Below are 15,830 nucleotides of genomic sequence, written 5' to 3' on the forward strand. Positions count from 1 at the left end.
AGAACTTGTTTTGCTTTGTTTTATAGGAATCTCACCTTTCCCTTCCAACCCAGTTTTTACTGGAAAGTGGAATAGACCAATTGGTAGTGTGATTTAAACTATTTTATGCTTGAAAAAAAGAATAACAATGATGATGGCAATAAGTAATGCTTGGTAACTCTTACAGTTTACAAAATATTTTAATATCCAGTAATGCATCTGCATTATCTGGTCACACTGAGGGTTTCTGTATCTATTCCTGATTTTTATTGGAAAAAAATAACTTTTTGAAACCTAAGTGATTTGTAACATACTTTAAAATGCATAAAGAACAGTTTGCATCTGCTGAAAAGGAGTGAAACAAGGAAAATTAGCTCTTGAAATATGTCAAATAGGAGTTAAAAGAAAATTGAAAGTAGACTATAATGAATGATCTTATTTACCCAATTGTGAATTAATATATATGCTATAATTTGTCTCTCAGATCCAAGGTTCATTAGTGCCCACCTCATCCCAGAGAGTGACAACCCTGAAGATGACAAAGTGTACTTTTTCTTCCGTGAAAATGCAATAGATGGAGAACACACTGGAAAAGCCACTCATGCTAGAATAGGTCAGATATGCAAGGTGAGGTAAAGAAAAAAATGAGAGTATAATTGTCTAATCACAGTTTTTTTCTCCTTTCCCATCTTTGTACAAATATAATAAAAATATGGCTAAAAAGCCTGCCTGATCATTATAAATATTTAAATGGCAAAAACTATTGAAAACATATTACAGTTGCTTATGTATAACTTCATAGTCAAATATGCAGGTGGAGGTTGTCACATACTATTTCACAAGTACATTAAATAATACTAGTTTGAAATTCAAGAGAAATAATTTTTTATATTACTTTGGAAAATAGTTTTTGTATTCTCAGACCTAGTAAAGTTTCCTACAGTGTGTAGGTTTTCAATGAATATATTTTGTTGGAAATAACTAAAGTATGAATATAAAAGAAAAAACATTATAACTTATTTTTATAAATTTATTGCATTCAGTGTGCACGTACAAAGCACACATACATAATTTTGAAGCTGTGAGCTTTCATATACTGTGTGGCACAAAATTGGATGTGAGATGCATTATAATGTTAGATAGAATAAAAAATTGGTCAGTAAATACTTAGGGCTAAATAGTGTAAACGTATGATAAGAATACAGTTCTTACCCTCTGTACTGTAAAATGTAGTATATATGCAATATGATTAAAGCCAACTGTTATTGTGTTATTAAAGCACCTTTCATCTCAAGAAAATCATAAGGACAGAAGTCACTTATTGTCTTCAAATTAAATTATTTTTTTAAAAATAATGAAATTTTACAAATCCCTGTCTTAGAAGAGGGGCGTAACCTCTTTTCTTCCCCAGTCATGATTTAATTATTTATCTGTAGTATGTTAAATTACTGGAAAATTATAAGTTTTAATGATCTGGAAACATACAAATGATATATGAATATATGAGAATCTTTTCTCCATAAAATATAGAGCATCATTAAAAGCATTACTTACAAGGGTTAAAAATAAATCTTTATACTAATAAAATCATATAAACAAAATATAAATCAGTGTTATAATTTTGAGGAAAAGTTATATTTCTTCAAAAATATGCAAATAAATACTATTTTAAGTCTAGAAGTTGCCAGTAAAAGCATATCATCATAATAGAATTTATTGCTACATTGGGTTACAGTTAATTTTCATTTTCAATGAGCAGTTACTTTTTAATATGTTACTCTGGAATGAGTTCTTTACTAAAATTTTTCTGATATTTTTTTCAACATGCTATTTGTAAAGTCAGAATTGTTTCAACTGTTTGAACTTATAAAAATACTTAATGCTTAGCATGCTTTTGTGTTGTATTTTGAGTATGGGTTATGAGGCATGCAGTTATTCTTTCATTCAATAAATACTCATTAAGTGCTACTATGTGCAAATGTGCTTATTTCCATGAACCAGCTTACTTAGATGGATAAAATCTTACTACATAAGAGAGAGAGACTTAAAGCAGACAAAACAGACACAAGAGTAATATTGTCCATTGCTAAGTGGTAACAGAATGGAAAAAGTACAGTGACTGTTTAAGGCAAAGGGATATTTATTATAAGTCACTCCTTGAATCAGGTTTGAATGACTAGATTGTACCAACAGTAGGATAAGAATGCAGTTACTTATATCTAGTCATTTAAAATTCATTTATCAATTTGAAAAATGAGGAATTGCGTTTTGTGTATGTTTCATATACAAAAGATAAGAGACGATAAAACTAATATTTTAAATTATCACTTGCATGCACAGTTTTTAAAACCATTATTCTTTCCATTCAGAATGACTTTGGGGGCCACAGAAGTCTGGTGAATAAATGGACAACATTCCTCAAAGCTCGTCTCATTTGCTCAGTGCCAGGCCCAAATGGCATCGACACTCATTTTGATGAATTGCGTAAGTAGCTAATGATGTTGGTGTTGCACAGAGTATACTTGTTCAGGCTTTGCCATAACCTTCAGAAATGCAAATTTCCCTAATTTTATTTTTAAACAGAGGATGTATTCCTGATGAATTCTAAAGATCCTAAAAATCCAGTTGTATATGGAGTGTTTACAACTTCCAGGTAAATAGCATTTTACTCTCTTATTTTCATAGAAAATCCATGTCCTTTAGACACTGTTTTAAGTGTCCATATTTGTGAAAATATGTTTTTGAAAGAACAATGTTGGCTTAACCTTTGAGCTCTTGTGCATTCTTGGGTGCTTGAAATAGGTCATGATGTAAATCATTTTATACATAAATTTTAGCAAAGAAGTTCATTACTATAAATTTAACAATGAAATGCATTCTATGCCCTATGTATAGCTTTGACTTGAAAAATTTGAATGAAATATAAAATATTATAGAAATCTGTGTTTTGTTAACAGTTTATAGTAATATAAACTAAGGGTGAAAAATCTTTTTTTCCTCTTCTCTCCTTTCTCTTCTCTCTTGTCCTTACACTCCTTCTCCCTCACCTCCTCCATCTTCCTCCTTCTTCACCTCCCCCTCTCTTCCTCTCCTCCTTTCCTCATTTTCATCTCCCTCAAAGCTCTTACTGTCAATCAAATAGCATATTTTCTGACTGTACATTACCTGGAGTTGCTGAATTAAATATATATTTGCTGCTGCACTAAGTTGCTTCAGTCATGTCCGACTCTGTGCAACCCCATAGACGCAGCCCACTAGGCTCCCCCGTCCCTGGGATTCTCCAGGCAAGAATACTGGAGTGGGTTGCCATTTCCTTCTCCAGTGCATGAAAGTGAAAAGTGAAAGTGAAGTCGCTCAGTGGTTCCCAACTCTTAGCGACCCCATGAACTGCAGCCTACCAGGCTCCTCCATCCATGGGATTTTCCAGGCAAGAGTACTGGAGTGGGGTGCCATTGCCTTCTCCAAATATATATTTACATGCATATAAATAGTGTTATGTATTTGGATATGTATAAATGTTTAAAAGGGAAATAATTTAAAATCAAAAGTCAGGAAAACTGCTGCAAAGGACTGTGATAACATAAAGAAAGATTAAACTATAATGTCCAATACTGATTTATTCTATAAGTATTAAAGCCATTAAAATTTGATTGGACATATTCATTTAATTTTTTAAAGTAACATGATATGAATGTATATATTTGTATCATATATTGTCTATTTATGATATGAATACATATATTCTATGAGTACTTAGGGGCTTCCCAGGTGGCGCTGGTGGTAAAGAACCTGCCTGCCAATGCAGGAGATGTAAGAGATGCAAGTTGGATCCCTGTGTCGGGAAGATCCCCTGGAGGAAGACATGGCAACCCACTCCAGTATTCTGGCCTGGAGAATCCCATGGACAGAGGAGCCTGGAAGACTACAGTCCATAGTGTCACACAGAGTCAGACATGACTGAAGCAACTTAGCAGGCACACATTAGTACTAAAGATGGTTTCATCCAAGTACTAAAGATGGTTTCATCCATGCCTTCTAATTTTGAACAATGATTATTTGTTCTCTTATGTCTTATTAAAATATATATACATGCAGCTTTAAAAATACTAAACACTATTTGAAAATTTATGCTCAGGTATTGATAATTGCTATCTGAAATTTAAGACATCTGCGTAAATAGCTCTGTCACTGTATAAAAACGAAATTCTGTTTTTGTTCTCTCTTTTTTAGTAACATCTTCAAGGGGTCAGCCGTGTGCATGTATAGCATGAGTGATGTGAGAAGGGTATTCCTTGGACCATATGCTCACAGGGATGGTCCCAACTACCAGTGGGTGCCTTATCAAGGAAGAGTCCCCTACCCACGACCAGGAACTGTAAGTGACCTAGGTGTTCAAGATAGGAAATCAGTACATTTATGCTGAAGACTCAACAAAAAAGCAGCTATGCACATATTTAATGCAGATTATGTAAAAGAATGATTCCAAGACTATAAATGAAAGCAAGATGAGGATTTTGTCTGATACCTTGAAATTCCACATTTAACAACGTGTTCTTCAGAGGCATCAGTGCTTAAGTTCAGTGCCTACCAGTAGCTATTACCCATAATTTCTAAAAAATAGAAACTGAAAAGATAGCTTTATTTATTTTCTTTTCTGAAAGGGATATAGTAAAAATGGCTTTCATGGAGAGCTGAGACAGTTAAGATACACCTGGACTTATTCTCTTTGATCATGGTGAAGGCTCAAGAATTGCCATTAAATAGGAGGAAAACGTTTTTGACCAGTATTTTCTTCCTGTGAAAATCCCTCAAATAGGTAAAGAAGATATGCAAGAAATAAAAATACCTCATGGAACAGGGCCCCCATATTTTAACAGATGCTGTCTACTCTCACTGGCCCCTCTCCTCTAGCAATCCTAGGCACACTCCAGCTCAAAAAAATTGGACAGAGCTCATAATAAAACCAGCTTTAAGCCTACAGTTTAAAGTAGGGAGAAAAAAAAGAAAAGATCAATATGGTCAAAAGTCTTGCCTAGAGAATCCCAGGGACGGGGGAGCCTGCTGGGCTGCCATCTATGTGGTCGCATAGAGTCAGACACGACTGAAGCGACTTAGCAGCAGCAGCAAGTAAAGTCATCAATATGATGTCAGAAGTTCTAAAATATGTGGATGGATTCATCCAGTGCAACATTTTCTAACCCTAAAAATCTTTAAGGAAATAATTTCATATGATGACTAAACTTGTTCTTTAAATTTGTTTAATTTCACATGAGTTTTATTGTTTAATTCAAATGCTGTTTTTATATGATTTTATTGGACATAGAATGCTTTTAATCTTGTTTTCTGTATTACTAGACTTACTTAGGATTTCATAAAGATTACTTCTAGTTGATGGATTTTGTAAATAAAAAATTAAATAGACTTTCAGAAGAATAAATGAACAAGATAGAATATCCATTGATTGTAAGAAGCCAAATGGTTTTATAAAAATGCATATGATATTTACTCCATTTCTTAATGATCAACTGTTTTACTTTGTTGATGGACAGTGTTATAACTTATGGCTGTTTTTAATCTCTATGACTAATTAATGTCAGTGTATTCTAATTATAAACTTGCTCTGGGCTTACTTCAACAAACTTGGTGAAAGTCTTTCATTAGATACTGTGCTGTTATTTGGAGCTACAAAGTATTTGATCTGAAGATGTCTACAGTGTGTTTAGAATTAATAGCAATTAAAATTTTATTTTATGTCAGGCCTATTTATATGTATATGTATATTATATTCAGTAGCCCAATTATTGTCCCCATCTTACAGATCAAGACTCTGAGGTAAAGAAAGGAGCCAGGACTAATTCTGGCAGTTTTGTTCTAGAGCCTGAATTCTCACCCATTATTCACAGATAGTTGTTATAACATGGGGAATCATGGCAGCAATTTGCACCAAGTGCTGGAGGCAAAAGGCAGAAGGCCTTAATTCCTGCTCTAAGCCAGGAGTTAGAGAAGGGCTTCCAAGAGGAGATAGCACCTTGCCCTGTGAATAAAATTCACTTAGATGAATCCATTAATTTCAAATGTGGGCTTCTCAGAGTATGTCATTCCATCTACACTACTGGAGAAAAACACTGCTGTTGCTGCTGCTGAGTCACGTCAGTCGTGTCTGACTCTGTGCAACTCCATAGACGGCAGCCCACCAGGCTCACCGTCCATGGGATTCTCCAGGCAAGAACACTGGAGTGGGTTGCCATTTCCTTCTCCAGTGCATGAAAGTGAAAAGTGAAAGTGAAGTCATTCAGTCGTGTCTGACTCTTAGCGACCCCATGGATTGCAGCCCACCAGGCTCCTCCATCCATGGGATTTTCCAGGCAAAAGTACTGGAGTGGGGTGCCATTGCCTTCTCCGGGAGAAAAACACAGTAAGTGGCCTTCAAACAGTGTGTCAATAGAATGGCATTTTCAAACAAAAACCTACAGCTTAAGTAGTACTAAATACAATGATAAAAGCTAGGCAAGGGAATGAGACAAATTATAAGATAAAAATCTAAAATAAATAAATCTCTTAATATGCAATCTTACATTTCTAAATTTTTGTAGGTTATTTCTAAATGGTGGTAGAAAAGCAAAAAAAAAAAAAATTAATGTCATAAAATATGTTTTATTGTTTCTTTTAGGAGTTTATACTGGAGAAGGCAATGGCAACCCACTCCAGTACCCTTGCCTGGAAAATCCATGGATGGAGGAGCCTAGGAGGCTGCAGTCCATGGGGTCGCTAAGAGTCAGGCATGACTGAGTGACTTCACTTTCACTTTTCACTTTCACACATTGGAGAAGGAAATGGCAGCCCACTCCAGTGTTCTTGCCTGGAGAATCCCAGGGACGGAGGAGCCTGGTGGGCTGCCGTCTATGGAGTCGCACAGAGTCGAACACGACTGAAGCAACTTAGCAGCAGCAGGAGTTTATACAGCTATACAGCTACTTGATATTTCATTAAATAAATTTTTTTTTAATTTACTAAAACAGAAATAATTCCCTAAATCCCTTAACTGATATATTAATGTGTTATTGTGTGTATCTGGTTACTATATACATATATATTCATAGATAGATAGACACTCTTCCCATTTCAAAACAAGTTTTATTTATTTCATTTCTCATGAATTATTAATGATCTGTATCAAGGTAATGACAAAGACAATTGATTTCTCCTTCTAAGCCTCTTGCAAGATCAGGAACCACTTAATTACATTTCAGCTTTCAAACTCTTAAACTAAATGGCAGAAATTACCTAAGTGTAAGGCAAAAAAGCAAGAAACGGTGATAGTGTACTCTAAAAGCTTTTACCATATAACTAAATGCAATGAAAAAGAGACAGACTAAAATCAGAATTTTCTTGTTTTTGTTTTATTGCCTTAAATGGAGCATTTAAATCAGAGGTGATGTTATGGCAGTATACAACACTGCATTCTGTCTGGCTTTCTATGGCTATCATCTTTTCTGCTTGGTCCAGCGTGTTTGGTCAGTTTCTGTGCCATACAAGTTGGTAAACACTTTGAATAATACATCTTCTTTTCCTCAAAGTTACTGTAATTATTAATGAAATAATATTTTTGGTACTTTTGTAGTATTTTTTCAGGGTTATATTAAAGCAATAAAGAAAATAGTTTATATTTTCTTAATTTGAAAGGAACATATTTATGTTTATCATGATATCATAGGGAAATATGAATGTATCCAAGAAAATTATTGACTTTTTCTCAACTAATGATTAATTGCATGCAGTGATAACATATTTCATTCGCTATTTCAAATTCTTCATTGATAACATACTGTAGATGGTATTGTCACTAATAAAAGGCACCAGACTTCTGTACCCTGCATTCATTAGATACATTTATAGTTCTTGGTGAGAAATGATGACATCCCATTGAGACTTAGGATATGTTTAGAAAATATATACTACATATTATATCTACTAATTTAAGTAACATTATTTTATTTTTGAGTTTAACAGTTACTTAAATTTTAAAAAATTGCAGATTTAAATTCTAGACAATTGAGGCCATATAATATATAAATTATAATCCTATTCATTATATTGTAATCAAAAGATATTATTCTCTTTATTTTAATAGTGTCCCAGTAAAACATTTGGTGGATTTGACTCTACAAAAGACCTTCCTGATGATGTTATAACATTTGCAAGAAGTCATCCAGCCATGTACAATCCAGTATTTCCTATCAATAACCGGCCAATAATGATCAAAACAGATGTAAATTATCAGTTTACACAAATTGTGGTAGATCGAGTGGATGCAGAAGATGGGCAGTATGATGTCATGTTTATTGGAACAGGTAAATGTTTTAACTTCAGCTCTAAATGTTCTTCCAGAACATTGCATTTAGCTAATTAAGTATACTAAAAACTGAGGGAATGTTTTATAGTCACTGTCAAGGTATGCTGTGCTGTGCTTAGTCACTCACTCATGTTTGACTCTTTGCGACCCCATGGACTGTAGCCCGTCAAGCTCCTCTGTCCATGGGGATTCTCTCAGCAACAACACTGGAGTGAGTTGCCATGCCCTCTTCCATAGGATCTTGCCAAACAGGGATGCAACCCAGGTCTCCCACATTTCAGGCAGATTCTTTACCATCTGAGCCACCAGGGAAGCCCAGAATACTGGACTGGGTAGATTATCCTTTCTCCAGGGGATCTTCCCAACCCAGGAATCGAACTGGGGCTCAAGGTATAGTTAACCTCTGATAAATAACTATAAAAATCCTGAACATTGTCCCATTCTAATGTGTCATGATTTTAGACAAGTTGACATTATTAACTCAAATCCCCTTTTCAATCAAAAGTTGATAAGTTTAATCAGGCAAAGATAATGATGAGGTAAACAATCAGTGTCTATAATTGAGTCATAACTCTTTTTTGACCAGTGGTTTTTCAGGACAAAGATATTGCTCAAACCATGCATAAAATTCCCAAGACAGTCAATAGATGTTCTATAATATATTGATGCAAAACTATCTGAACTTTAAAATTATCGTAGTGTGCAAAAAACTTCCAGAAAAAAAATTTTGGCAACACAATTTATTTAGTGTGTTTACCATACAATGAGAAACAAAACAAAGCAAAACCAAACTTCATCAGAAAAGCAACAAAGTGGGCATAAGAAATCAGCATATACATTTTAGATTCATTGCTATATAAATTTAACAGTATATCTTACCAATTATGTGGCTAGAAACAAGAATTTTGTAGGTAGGTATATTTTCAGAATGAATTCCATTACTGTTATAACATATTACTCTGTCTCCCCCCCCCCACTTTCTTTAATAATACTATTTTGAAAGCACCAGTTACAAATCTGAATCTTGCTACTTAGGGTCAGATTCCAAGGTAATAAATTCCTGGTCTCCATTAACGTTAACGGACATAAATCAGTGGGAAAACAGAGTGAGTGCTCCTCTGAAACCTTGTGTAATAACATTTATTTTCCCTTGGTGAGAAACAGAGAAAAAAATTGCATTAACTATAGAGGAATGGCACCTGTGCAATAAGTGCTTTGAAGACTTAAAGTTTTATAACAAAATTGTGAAATACTTAATGTTATCAGGTGTAACAGTGTCAGGTTCTGAGCAATACGTTATAGTTTCCTTTTATGGGGGAGAAAGTTTCTCTATCAAAGAATCCCAGTGAGACTTGGAGTTCAGTAAAAGTCAATGAATTGCAAGTATCAACTTCTGGTTATAAATATCTTGAGAAATTATAAGATGATAGGATTTCTCTTCAATAAATATTAGTTTGTCATTTAATGTCAAATTATAATTAGATCTCTCTACAGAGTAGTTAAGCTTGTCCGATAAAGTCACACTTGCCTTTTTCTTCACCTCTGGCCTCTAATGTTGAAAAGTCCCCCACTCATTGTCACTGCAACAAAAGCTTGCTTCTGGCAGTTTGACCAAAGAAATCCAAACTTGAGTTTTCAATTCTTCTTGGGACGTGAGCTGTCTTTAAAGGAACCAATTTTATGAGCATGTTGAACATCTGATGTTGTGGATGGCTATTGGTCAGCACAGAGCAGGGTCATCTGTCAGCAAAGTAAATTGATTACAGTAATTTTACCTTTTAACTAAGTTGCACATTGATCCTGGTTGAGTAATCTGATTCAATTTGTGTGAAATTGTTTGAAATACTACTCAGTAAAACTTGATCTGGAACACAGATAAGGTTATGTTTGGATACTGGAGACCGATCAGAGGCACAGAGTAGATTAACCTAATTTACCTTTAATCTTTGGTGTTATGAGTAGTCTAAGGTCCTGTAAACATAGAAAGACCCTCTTAAAAGAGGGCTTTAAAAAAAAACTTTACAAGGGATACACTAGCAGCCTTTCTTGAGCTCACATACCACATCATATTGATCTCCTGAAAATGGTTATCTGTGGTATGAATAGTTTGAATTATTTTTATGGTGTAACGTTTTTTACAGACAAGATTTTTCTTCTCAATTTGTCTGTTAAATTTGATTAAATTGAGCCATCCATAGCTAAAAATAATTTATCATCTGATGAAATGGAATGTCAAAGAGTCAAATTTTTGAATTTCATAAACCGCTGTTCTTTCTTCTATCAAATAGAAATGTATCTCTAAATACTGGAAAATTAGTAGGCTTCCCAGGTGGTGTAGTTGGTAAGGTTGGTAAAGAATATGTGTGCCAGTGCAGGAGATCCAAGATATGTGGGTTAGATCCCTGGGTTGGGAAGAGACCCTGGAGTTGGAAATGGTAACCCACTCCAGTATTTGTGCCTGGAAACTTCCATGGACAGAAGTGCTGGTGGGGGTTACAAGAGTCAGACACAACTGAGCATATACACAAGTAGCTTCTTAACCCAACTTAGAGTAAAAATGGCAACTCTTATCATTAAAACACTTTGTATCTTTTGCAATGAATAAACAATACTTGAAATCTCTATTAAAATGTATTCACTTTAACAGTTACTTTATTATTTATAATGATGAATTTAAATTTTTTTAGCACTCTAATATGTTAATTAAACCAAAGCCAAAATTGATTAGGCCAATTATTGAAAAACCACTCTAATAAGTAATCTAGTATTTATTATGAGAAGTCAGATTATTATTATTTAGCACTAAATGGTCATTGAGCTGTCTTTTTAGGGACCTCTAAGCACTAAAGGCTTCCTCATGGGAAGATGATGAGCAGTCGGGCTCTGAAGTTCAACTACTTTTGTTGCTCGGCAACATTGCTTCCATTTTGCTTGAATATTAAATATTGATAGTAGTTCCTGATTTCATGACAAGAACGAGAAAAACTTGTCATGTCAAAGTGTAATTTTTCTTCTTTTTTATTTCTTATTGGATGAAAGATTCTTCAATTCTATAGTGCTTTAATATTTTCAAAAGTTTCACACATGATTCCATATAACCCCATAATAATCCTTTTTGGCTCCCACCCCTATATTGTCCCTCCCCCATTCTCTCTTCCCACTGTTAACCACTCATTTTGTTCTCTATGTCTGTGAGTCTGCTTATTCTTTTGTTATATTCTAGTTTGTTGTATTTTTTAGATTCCACATATAGGATAGTGTTTGTCTGACTCATTTTACTTAGCATAATGCCCTCCAAGTCCATCAATATTGCTATAAATGCAAAATTTCTTTCTTTTTATGGCTGAGTAGTATTCCATTGTGTATACACGTACATCTTCTTTATCCATTCATCTGTTGACAGACACCTAGGTTATGTGCATACCTTGGTAGGTGTAAATAATACTGCTGTGAATATGGGAGCGCATGTATCTTTTTAAGCTAGTGTTCTTGGTTCTTTTCTGATATGTACCCAGCAGTATGGTTGTTCTGATTTTAGTTTTTTGAGAAGCCCCCATACTGTCAAACTGATACTATTTTTAATTTAGTTTTTTTTTTGAGACACCTGATAATTGAGATTAAAAATAAAAATAATCCAACCTAATGATTATTTTATATATATACATTTTTTAATTACACAAGTTTAGAATAAAACCACCTTCAAGGCTTATTCCATAGCTACATTTATATTTTATCTAGTTTCATGAAATGCATTTGAATATATATTACTAATGCTATAACAATAAAATAAATTTCAAAAGGCTGACATCAAAATGCCATTCTTTCTATTCAATTACTGATATAATTTATTAACACTAAACTCTCTTTAGATCTGTTTAAATTGTGGTGTTCTCTACTTTCTTTCAAAGATGTTGGAACTGTTCTTAAAGTAGTTTCAATTCCTAAGGAGACCTGGCATGATTTAGAAGAAGTTCTGCTTGAAGAAATGACAGTTTTTCGGGTGAGTGCTGTTTAATTTCAAGTGTCGACAAGGTCACTTGTATGTCCTTCCCCTAGGACAGCTGCACACTGATCTTGGTATGGACAAGTAGTCTGGCATACCCTTCTAATTAGCTTGTCAATTAAAAAGCCAGACACTAGTCAAAATAAACCTTGAAACTTTCAATGCTAGTTAAATCTAAAAATGTAAAGAAATATATCCTTGGCTCATATTTTGTTTTCTCAGTGATAAATTATATGATTTACATTTTATACTATTAATGTAAGTTACCTCACTGAACAAACTCTGCGTGCCTCCCGCCTCCCAAATCCCTTCTTTCACACTTTATGGTGTAAGTGGGGTGATAGATGACTTCCGTGAATGTATTAAAGAAATACATTCAGAATGAAGGAATGAAGACATTTCAGTAATTTTTAAAATCTTATTTGTGAGTTGTTTTATCACATTTTTCTAAAGAAATCATTTGTTAGCGAAAGAAAATGTTCACGATTTTTATATCACTGGTGGAAAATTTGTTACGAATTCCTAGTCTTTACAAATGGCACCCTACTCCAGTACTCTTGCCTGGAAAATCCCATGGACGGAGGAGCCTGGAGGGCTGCAGTCCATGGGGTTTAGGAGTCGGACACGACCAAGCGACTTCAGTTTCACTTTTCCCTTTCATGCATTGGAGAAGGAAATGGCAGCCCGCTCCAGTGTTCTTGCCTGGAGAATCCCAGGGATGGGGGAGCCTGGTGGGCTGCCGTCTATGGGGTCACACAGAGTCGGACACGACTGAAGCGACTTAGCAGCAGCAGCAGCACAAGTAAGAAAGGAACTGGTAGTTGTCCCTTTGTCGTGAATCAATCACTTCTGGCTCAGCTAAGTTTATACAAGATTGGGGATAGAGGCATCAGTTTATGTGTTGCAGTGAGAGTAGAAAACTAAAGTAATTTAACATATACCACAGTCTTTTTTTCCTTTTAGAAAATCAGCTAGGAGGAAGTTTGAATTGACACACCTTGATATGAATTATTTATGAAACATAACAGAGAAATGATGCCTATCAAAGGTGTTATTTCAGTTTTTGATAGAAGAAGGTAAAAACAATCAAACATTTATTTACTAAAAATAAATTGAATTATTAGTGGACAGAAAATGAGAAATGTCGGATTTAGTCTCCAGGAATTTCAGACACTTTATCTATAAAGTGAAGTGCCTGTATTGAAGTTTTCAGTTGATTGAATATTTTGATTGTAAGCAAAATCTTCCCAGGACTTCTTTTAACCCTGTACTTATTAACTCAATAGGGCTCTTGCTCCCTATTTCAGTAATTGTTTGAAGAGAAAATAAAGTAAAATATGGCAAGTTCCTAATTGATATTGTTTCAGGTAAAATTGTAATTAGCTTTGAAACATGTAACTGAAAAATCATGACACAGACACCTAGTAGTAACTAAGAAATGTTCTACTGGGAAGGTCTTAGGTTCTTGAATCATACCTACATAATAGTTCTGTTTGGACCACAAAGAGTTCATCTGAGCTTTCCCATCAGTATAGACAGGGAAAATAATACCTATCTCACAAGGAAGCTAGAAGAATTAGAGACAGTATCTGTGGAATATCCAAGACAGTGCTAGTTACTGTGCTTAGAATCTTATCGTCAATATAATTTTACTTGTTTTAGTTTGTCTACAGTGAATATAAGCTGCATTTACAGTAGCTTTCTCTGCTAATCCTTGGTTTAAGTCTTAAAATCACACAATCATTATAATTCTACTATGATTTTTAAAAATTAAGCACTTGGACCTTATTTTGTCTGTTATAGAATGATGACTAATTCCTATCTTCCACTGCCTCCCATTTCAGAATTTACACATTGATACTTTAGCCCACAAATTCAAAAATCAGTCCAGTTCAGTTCAGTTCAGTCGCTCAGTCGTGTCTGACTCTTTGAGACCCCATGAATCGCAGCACGCCAGGCCTCCCTGTCCATCACCATCTCCTGGAGTTCACTCAAACTCACATCCATTGAGTCGGTCATGCCGTCCAGCCATCTCATCCTCTGTCATCCCCTTTTCCTCCTGCCCCCAATCCCTCCCAGCATCAGAGTCTTTTCCAATGAGTCAACTCGTCACATGAGGTGGCCAAAGTACTGGAGTTTCAGCTTTAGCATCATTCCTTCCAAAGAACACCCAGGGCTGATCTCCGTTAGAATGGACTGGTTGGATCTCCTTGCAGTCTAAGGGACTCTCAAGAGTCTTCTCCAACACCACAGTTCAAGAGCATCAATTCTTTGGCACTCAGCTTTCTTCATAGTTCAACTCTCACGACCACTGGAAAAACCATAGCCTTGACTAGATGGACCTTTGTTGGCAAAGTAATGTCTTTGCTTTTGAATATGCTATCTAGGTTGGTCATAATTTTTCTTCCAGGGAGTAAACTACAGTTTTCCAAATGGACTGTGTCAGTCGTATAGGGTCCATTTAGATTTAGCAAACAAATTATAGGCACTAAGAGGCAGATATATAAATTTCTGTCTTAAATCCATTATTGTGTCTCCAGAGCCTAAAATATGTTTTCAACCAGCATTTGTTAAATGAACAAAGAAATCAGTATTTATGCAAAAAATGAAATATGAAAAATTAAGGAGTTTAAAGTCTTGTCTAGGGATACCCTCCTTAAAGTGAGGTGCCAGAGTATGAGGAAGATAAACCAAGAACAGCATCAAGTTATCCTGCTTGATTATGTCCCATGTTATTTTCTAGTAGAAAAAAATTTTACCAATTATTTTTTTTTTTGGAAATCTATATTGCCACCACCATGCCAATGAAGTTATAGGAGCTACTAAAATATTATGTTATCTTTAGAATTTCTTAATTATTTCCAGAATGTTTTACTTTTGGATTTGTCATGGTTCCTCTGCATATTCCCCTTCAGTTACTGTATATTATTATAACAAGTTTCGTTTACTAATTCAGCTCTAAACAAACATGTCCACCATTGTTCTGGCACAGTGCTAAGTTCTAATGAATCAGGGATGGACACTATAAACATGGGCTCTGACCTTACCTAGCTTAGAGACTCTTTCTAACATGTCTTCCCTCATAGTTTCAAGTACTTGATTTATTAGTAGTACAATGAAGTTTTATCTTGTAGAATTGTATTGCTGTGCCATGCCATTAAATAAGGTTCTTTTTTCTATCATTTAATCGGAATATATATAATTTTGAAGTAATGCTGTATTCTATCTAATTTTCATTCCTTGTATCTCTTGGATTTTAAGTTTATATTTCACATCTTATCTAGATTTGTTTTAGTAAATCAAAACAAGTTTTAGTTTAAAAATGCTACTTGAAACTGTTAAATGACTTTCAGCAAAATCTTCAGAGATGGGAAGCCAGCAATCTTGCAAGCACAAATACTTAATGTCTACTAGATTTTATTAGTGTTTTGCAATTTCCAAAGGATAACACAATCTAATTATACCTGTAATAATTAGTGAATGATTTCTGCATGG

At 34.6% G+C, this 15,830-nt stretch overlaps 1 protein-coding gene across 8 annotated transcripts in view; it reads left to right on the forward strand.

Moving 5' to 3' along the window:
• SEMA3A (semaphorin 3A) overlaps window positions 1-15,830 on the forward strand; it is a 533,509-nt gene that overhangs the window by 472,627 nt on the left and 45,052 nt on the right. For all 8 annotated transcript variants that reach the window (XM_044946571.2, XM_025291021.3, XM_044946573.2 and 5 more), the window contains 6 exons: window positions 464-606; window positions 2,349-2,463; window positions 2,563-2,632; window positions 4,210-4,354; window positions 8,111-8,330; window positions 12,241-12,332. In XM_044946571.2, coding sequence (XP_044802506.1) covers window positions 464-606; window positions 2,349-2,463; window positions 2,563-2,632; window positions 4,210-4,354; window positions 8,111-8,330; window positions 12,241-12,332 — 785 coding nt within the window. The remainder of the gene's footprint in view (window positions 1-463; window positions 607-2,348; window positions 2,464-2,562; window positions 2,633-4,209; window positions 4,355-8,110; window positions 8,331-12,240; window positions 12,333-15,830) is intronic.

The sequence above is a fragment of the Bubalus bubalis genome, chromosome 8 (genome assembly GCF_019923935.1).
Source record: "Bubalus bubalis isolate 160015118507 breed Murrah chromosome 8, NDDB_SH_1, whole genome shotgun sequence".
NCBI classification, from domain to species: Eukaryota; Metazoa; Chordata; class Mammalia; order Artiodactyla; family Bovidae; genus Bubalus; species Bubalus bubalis.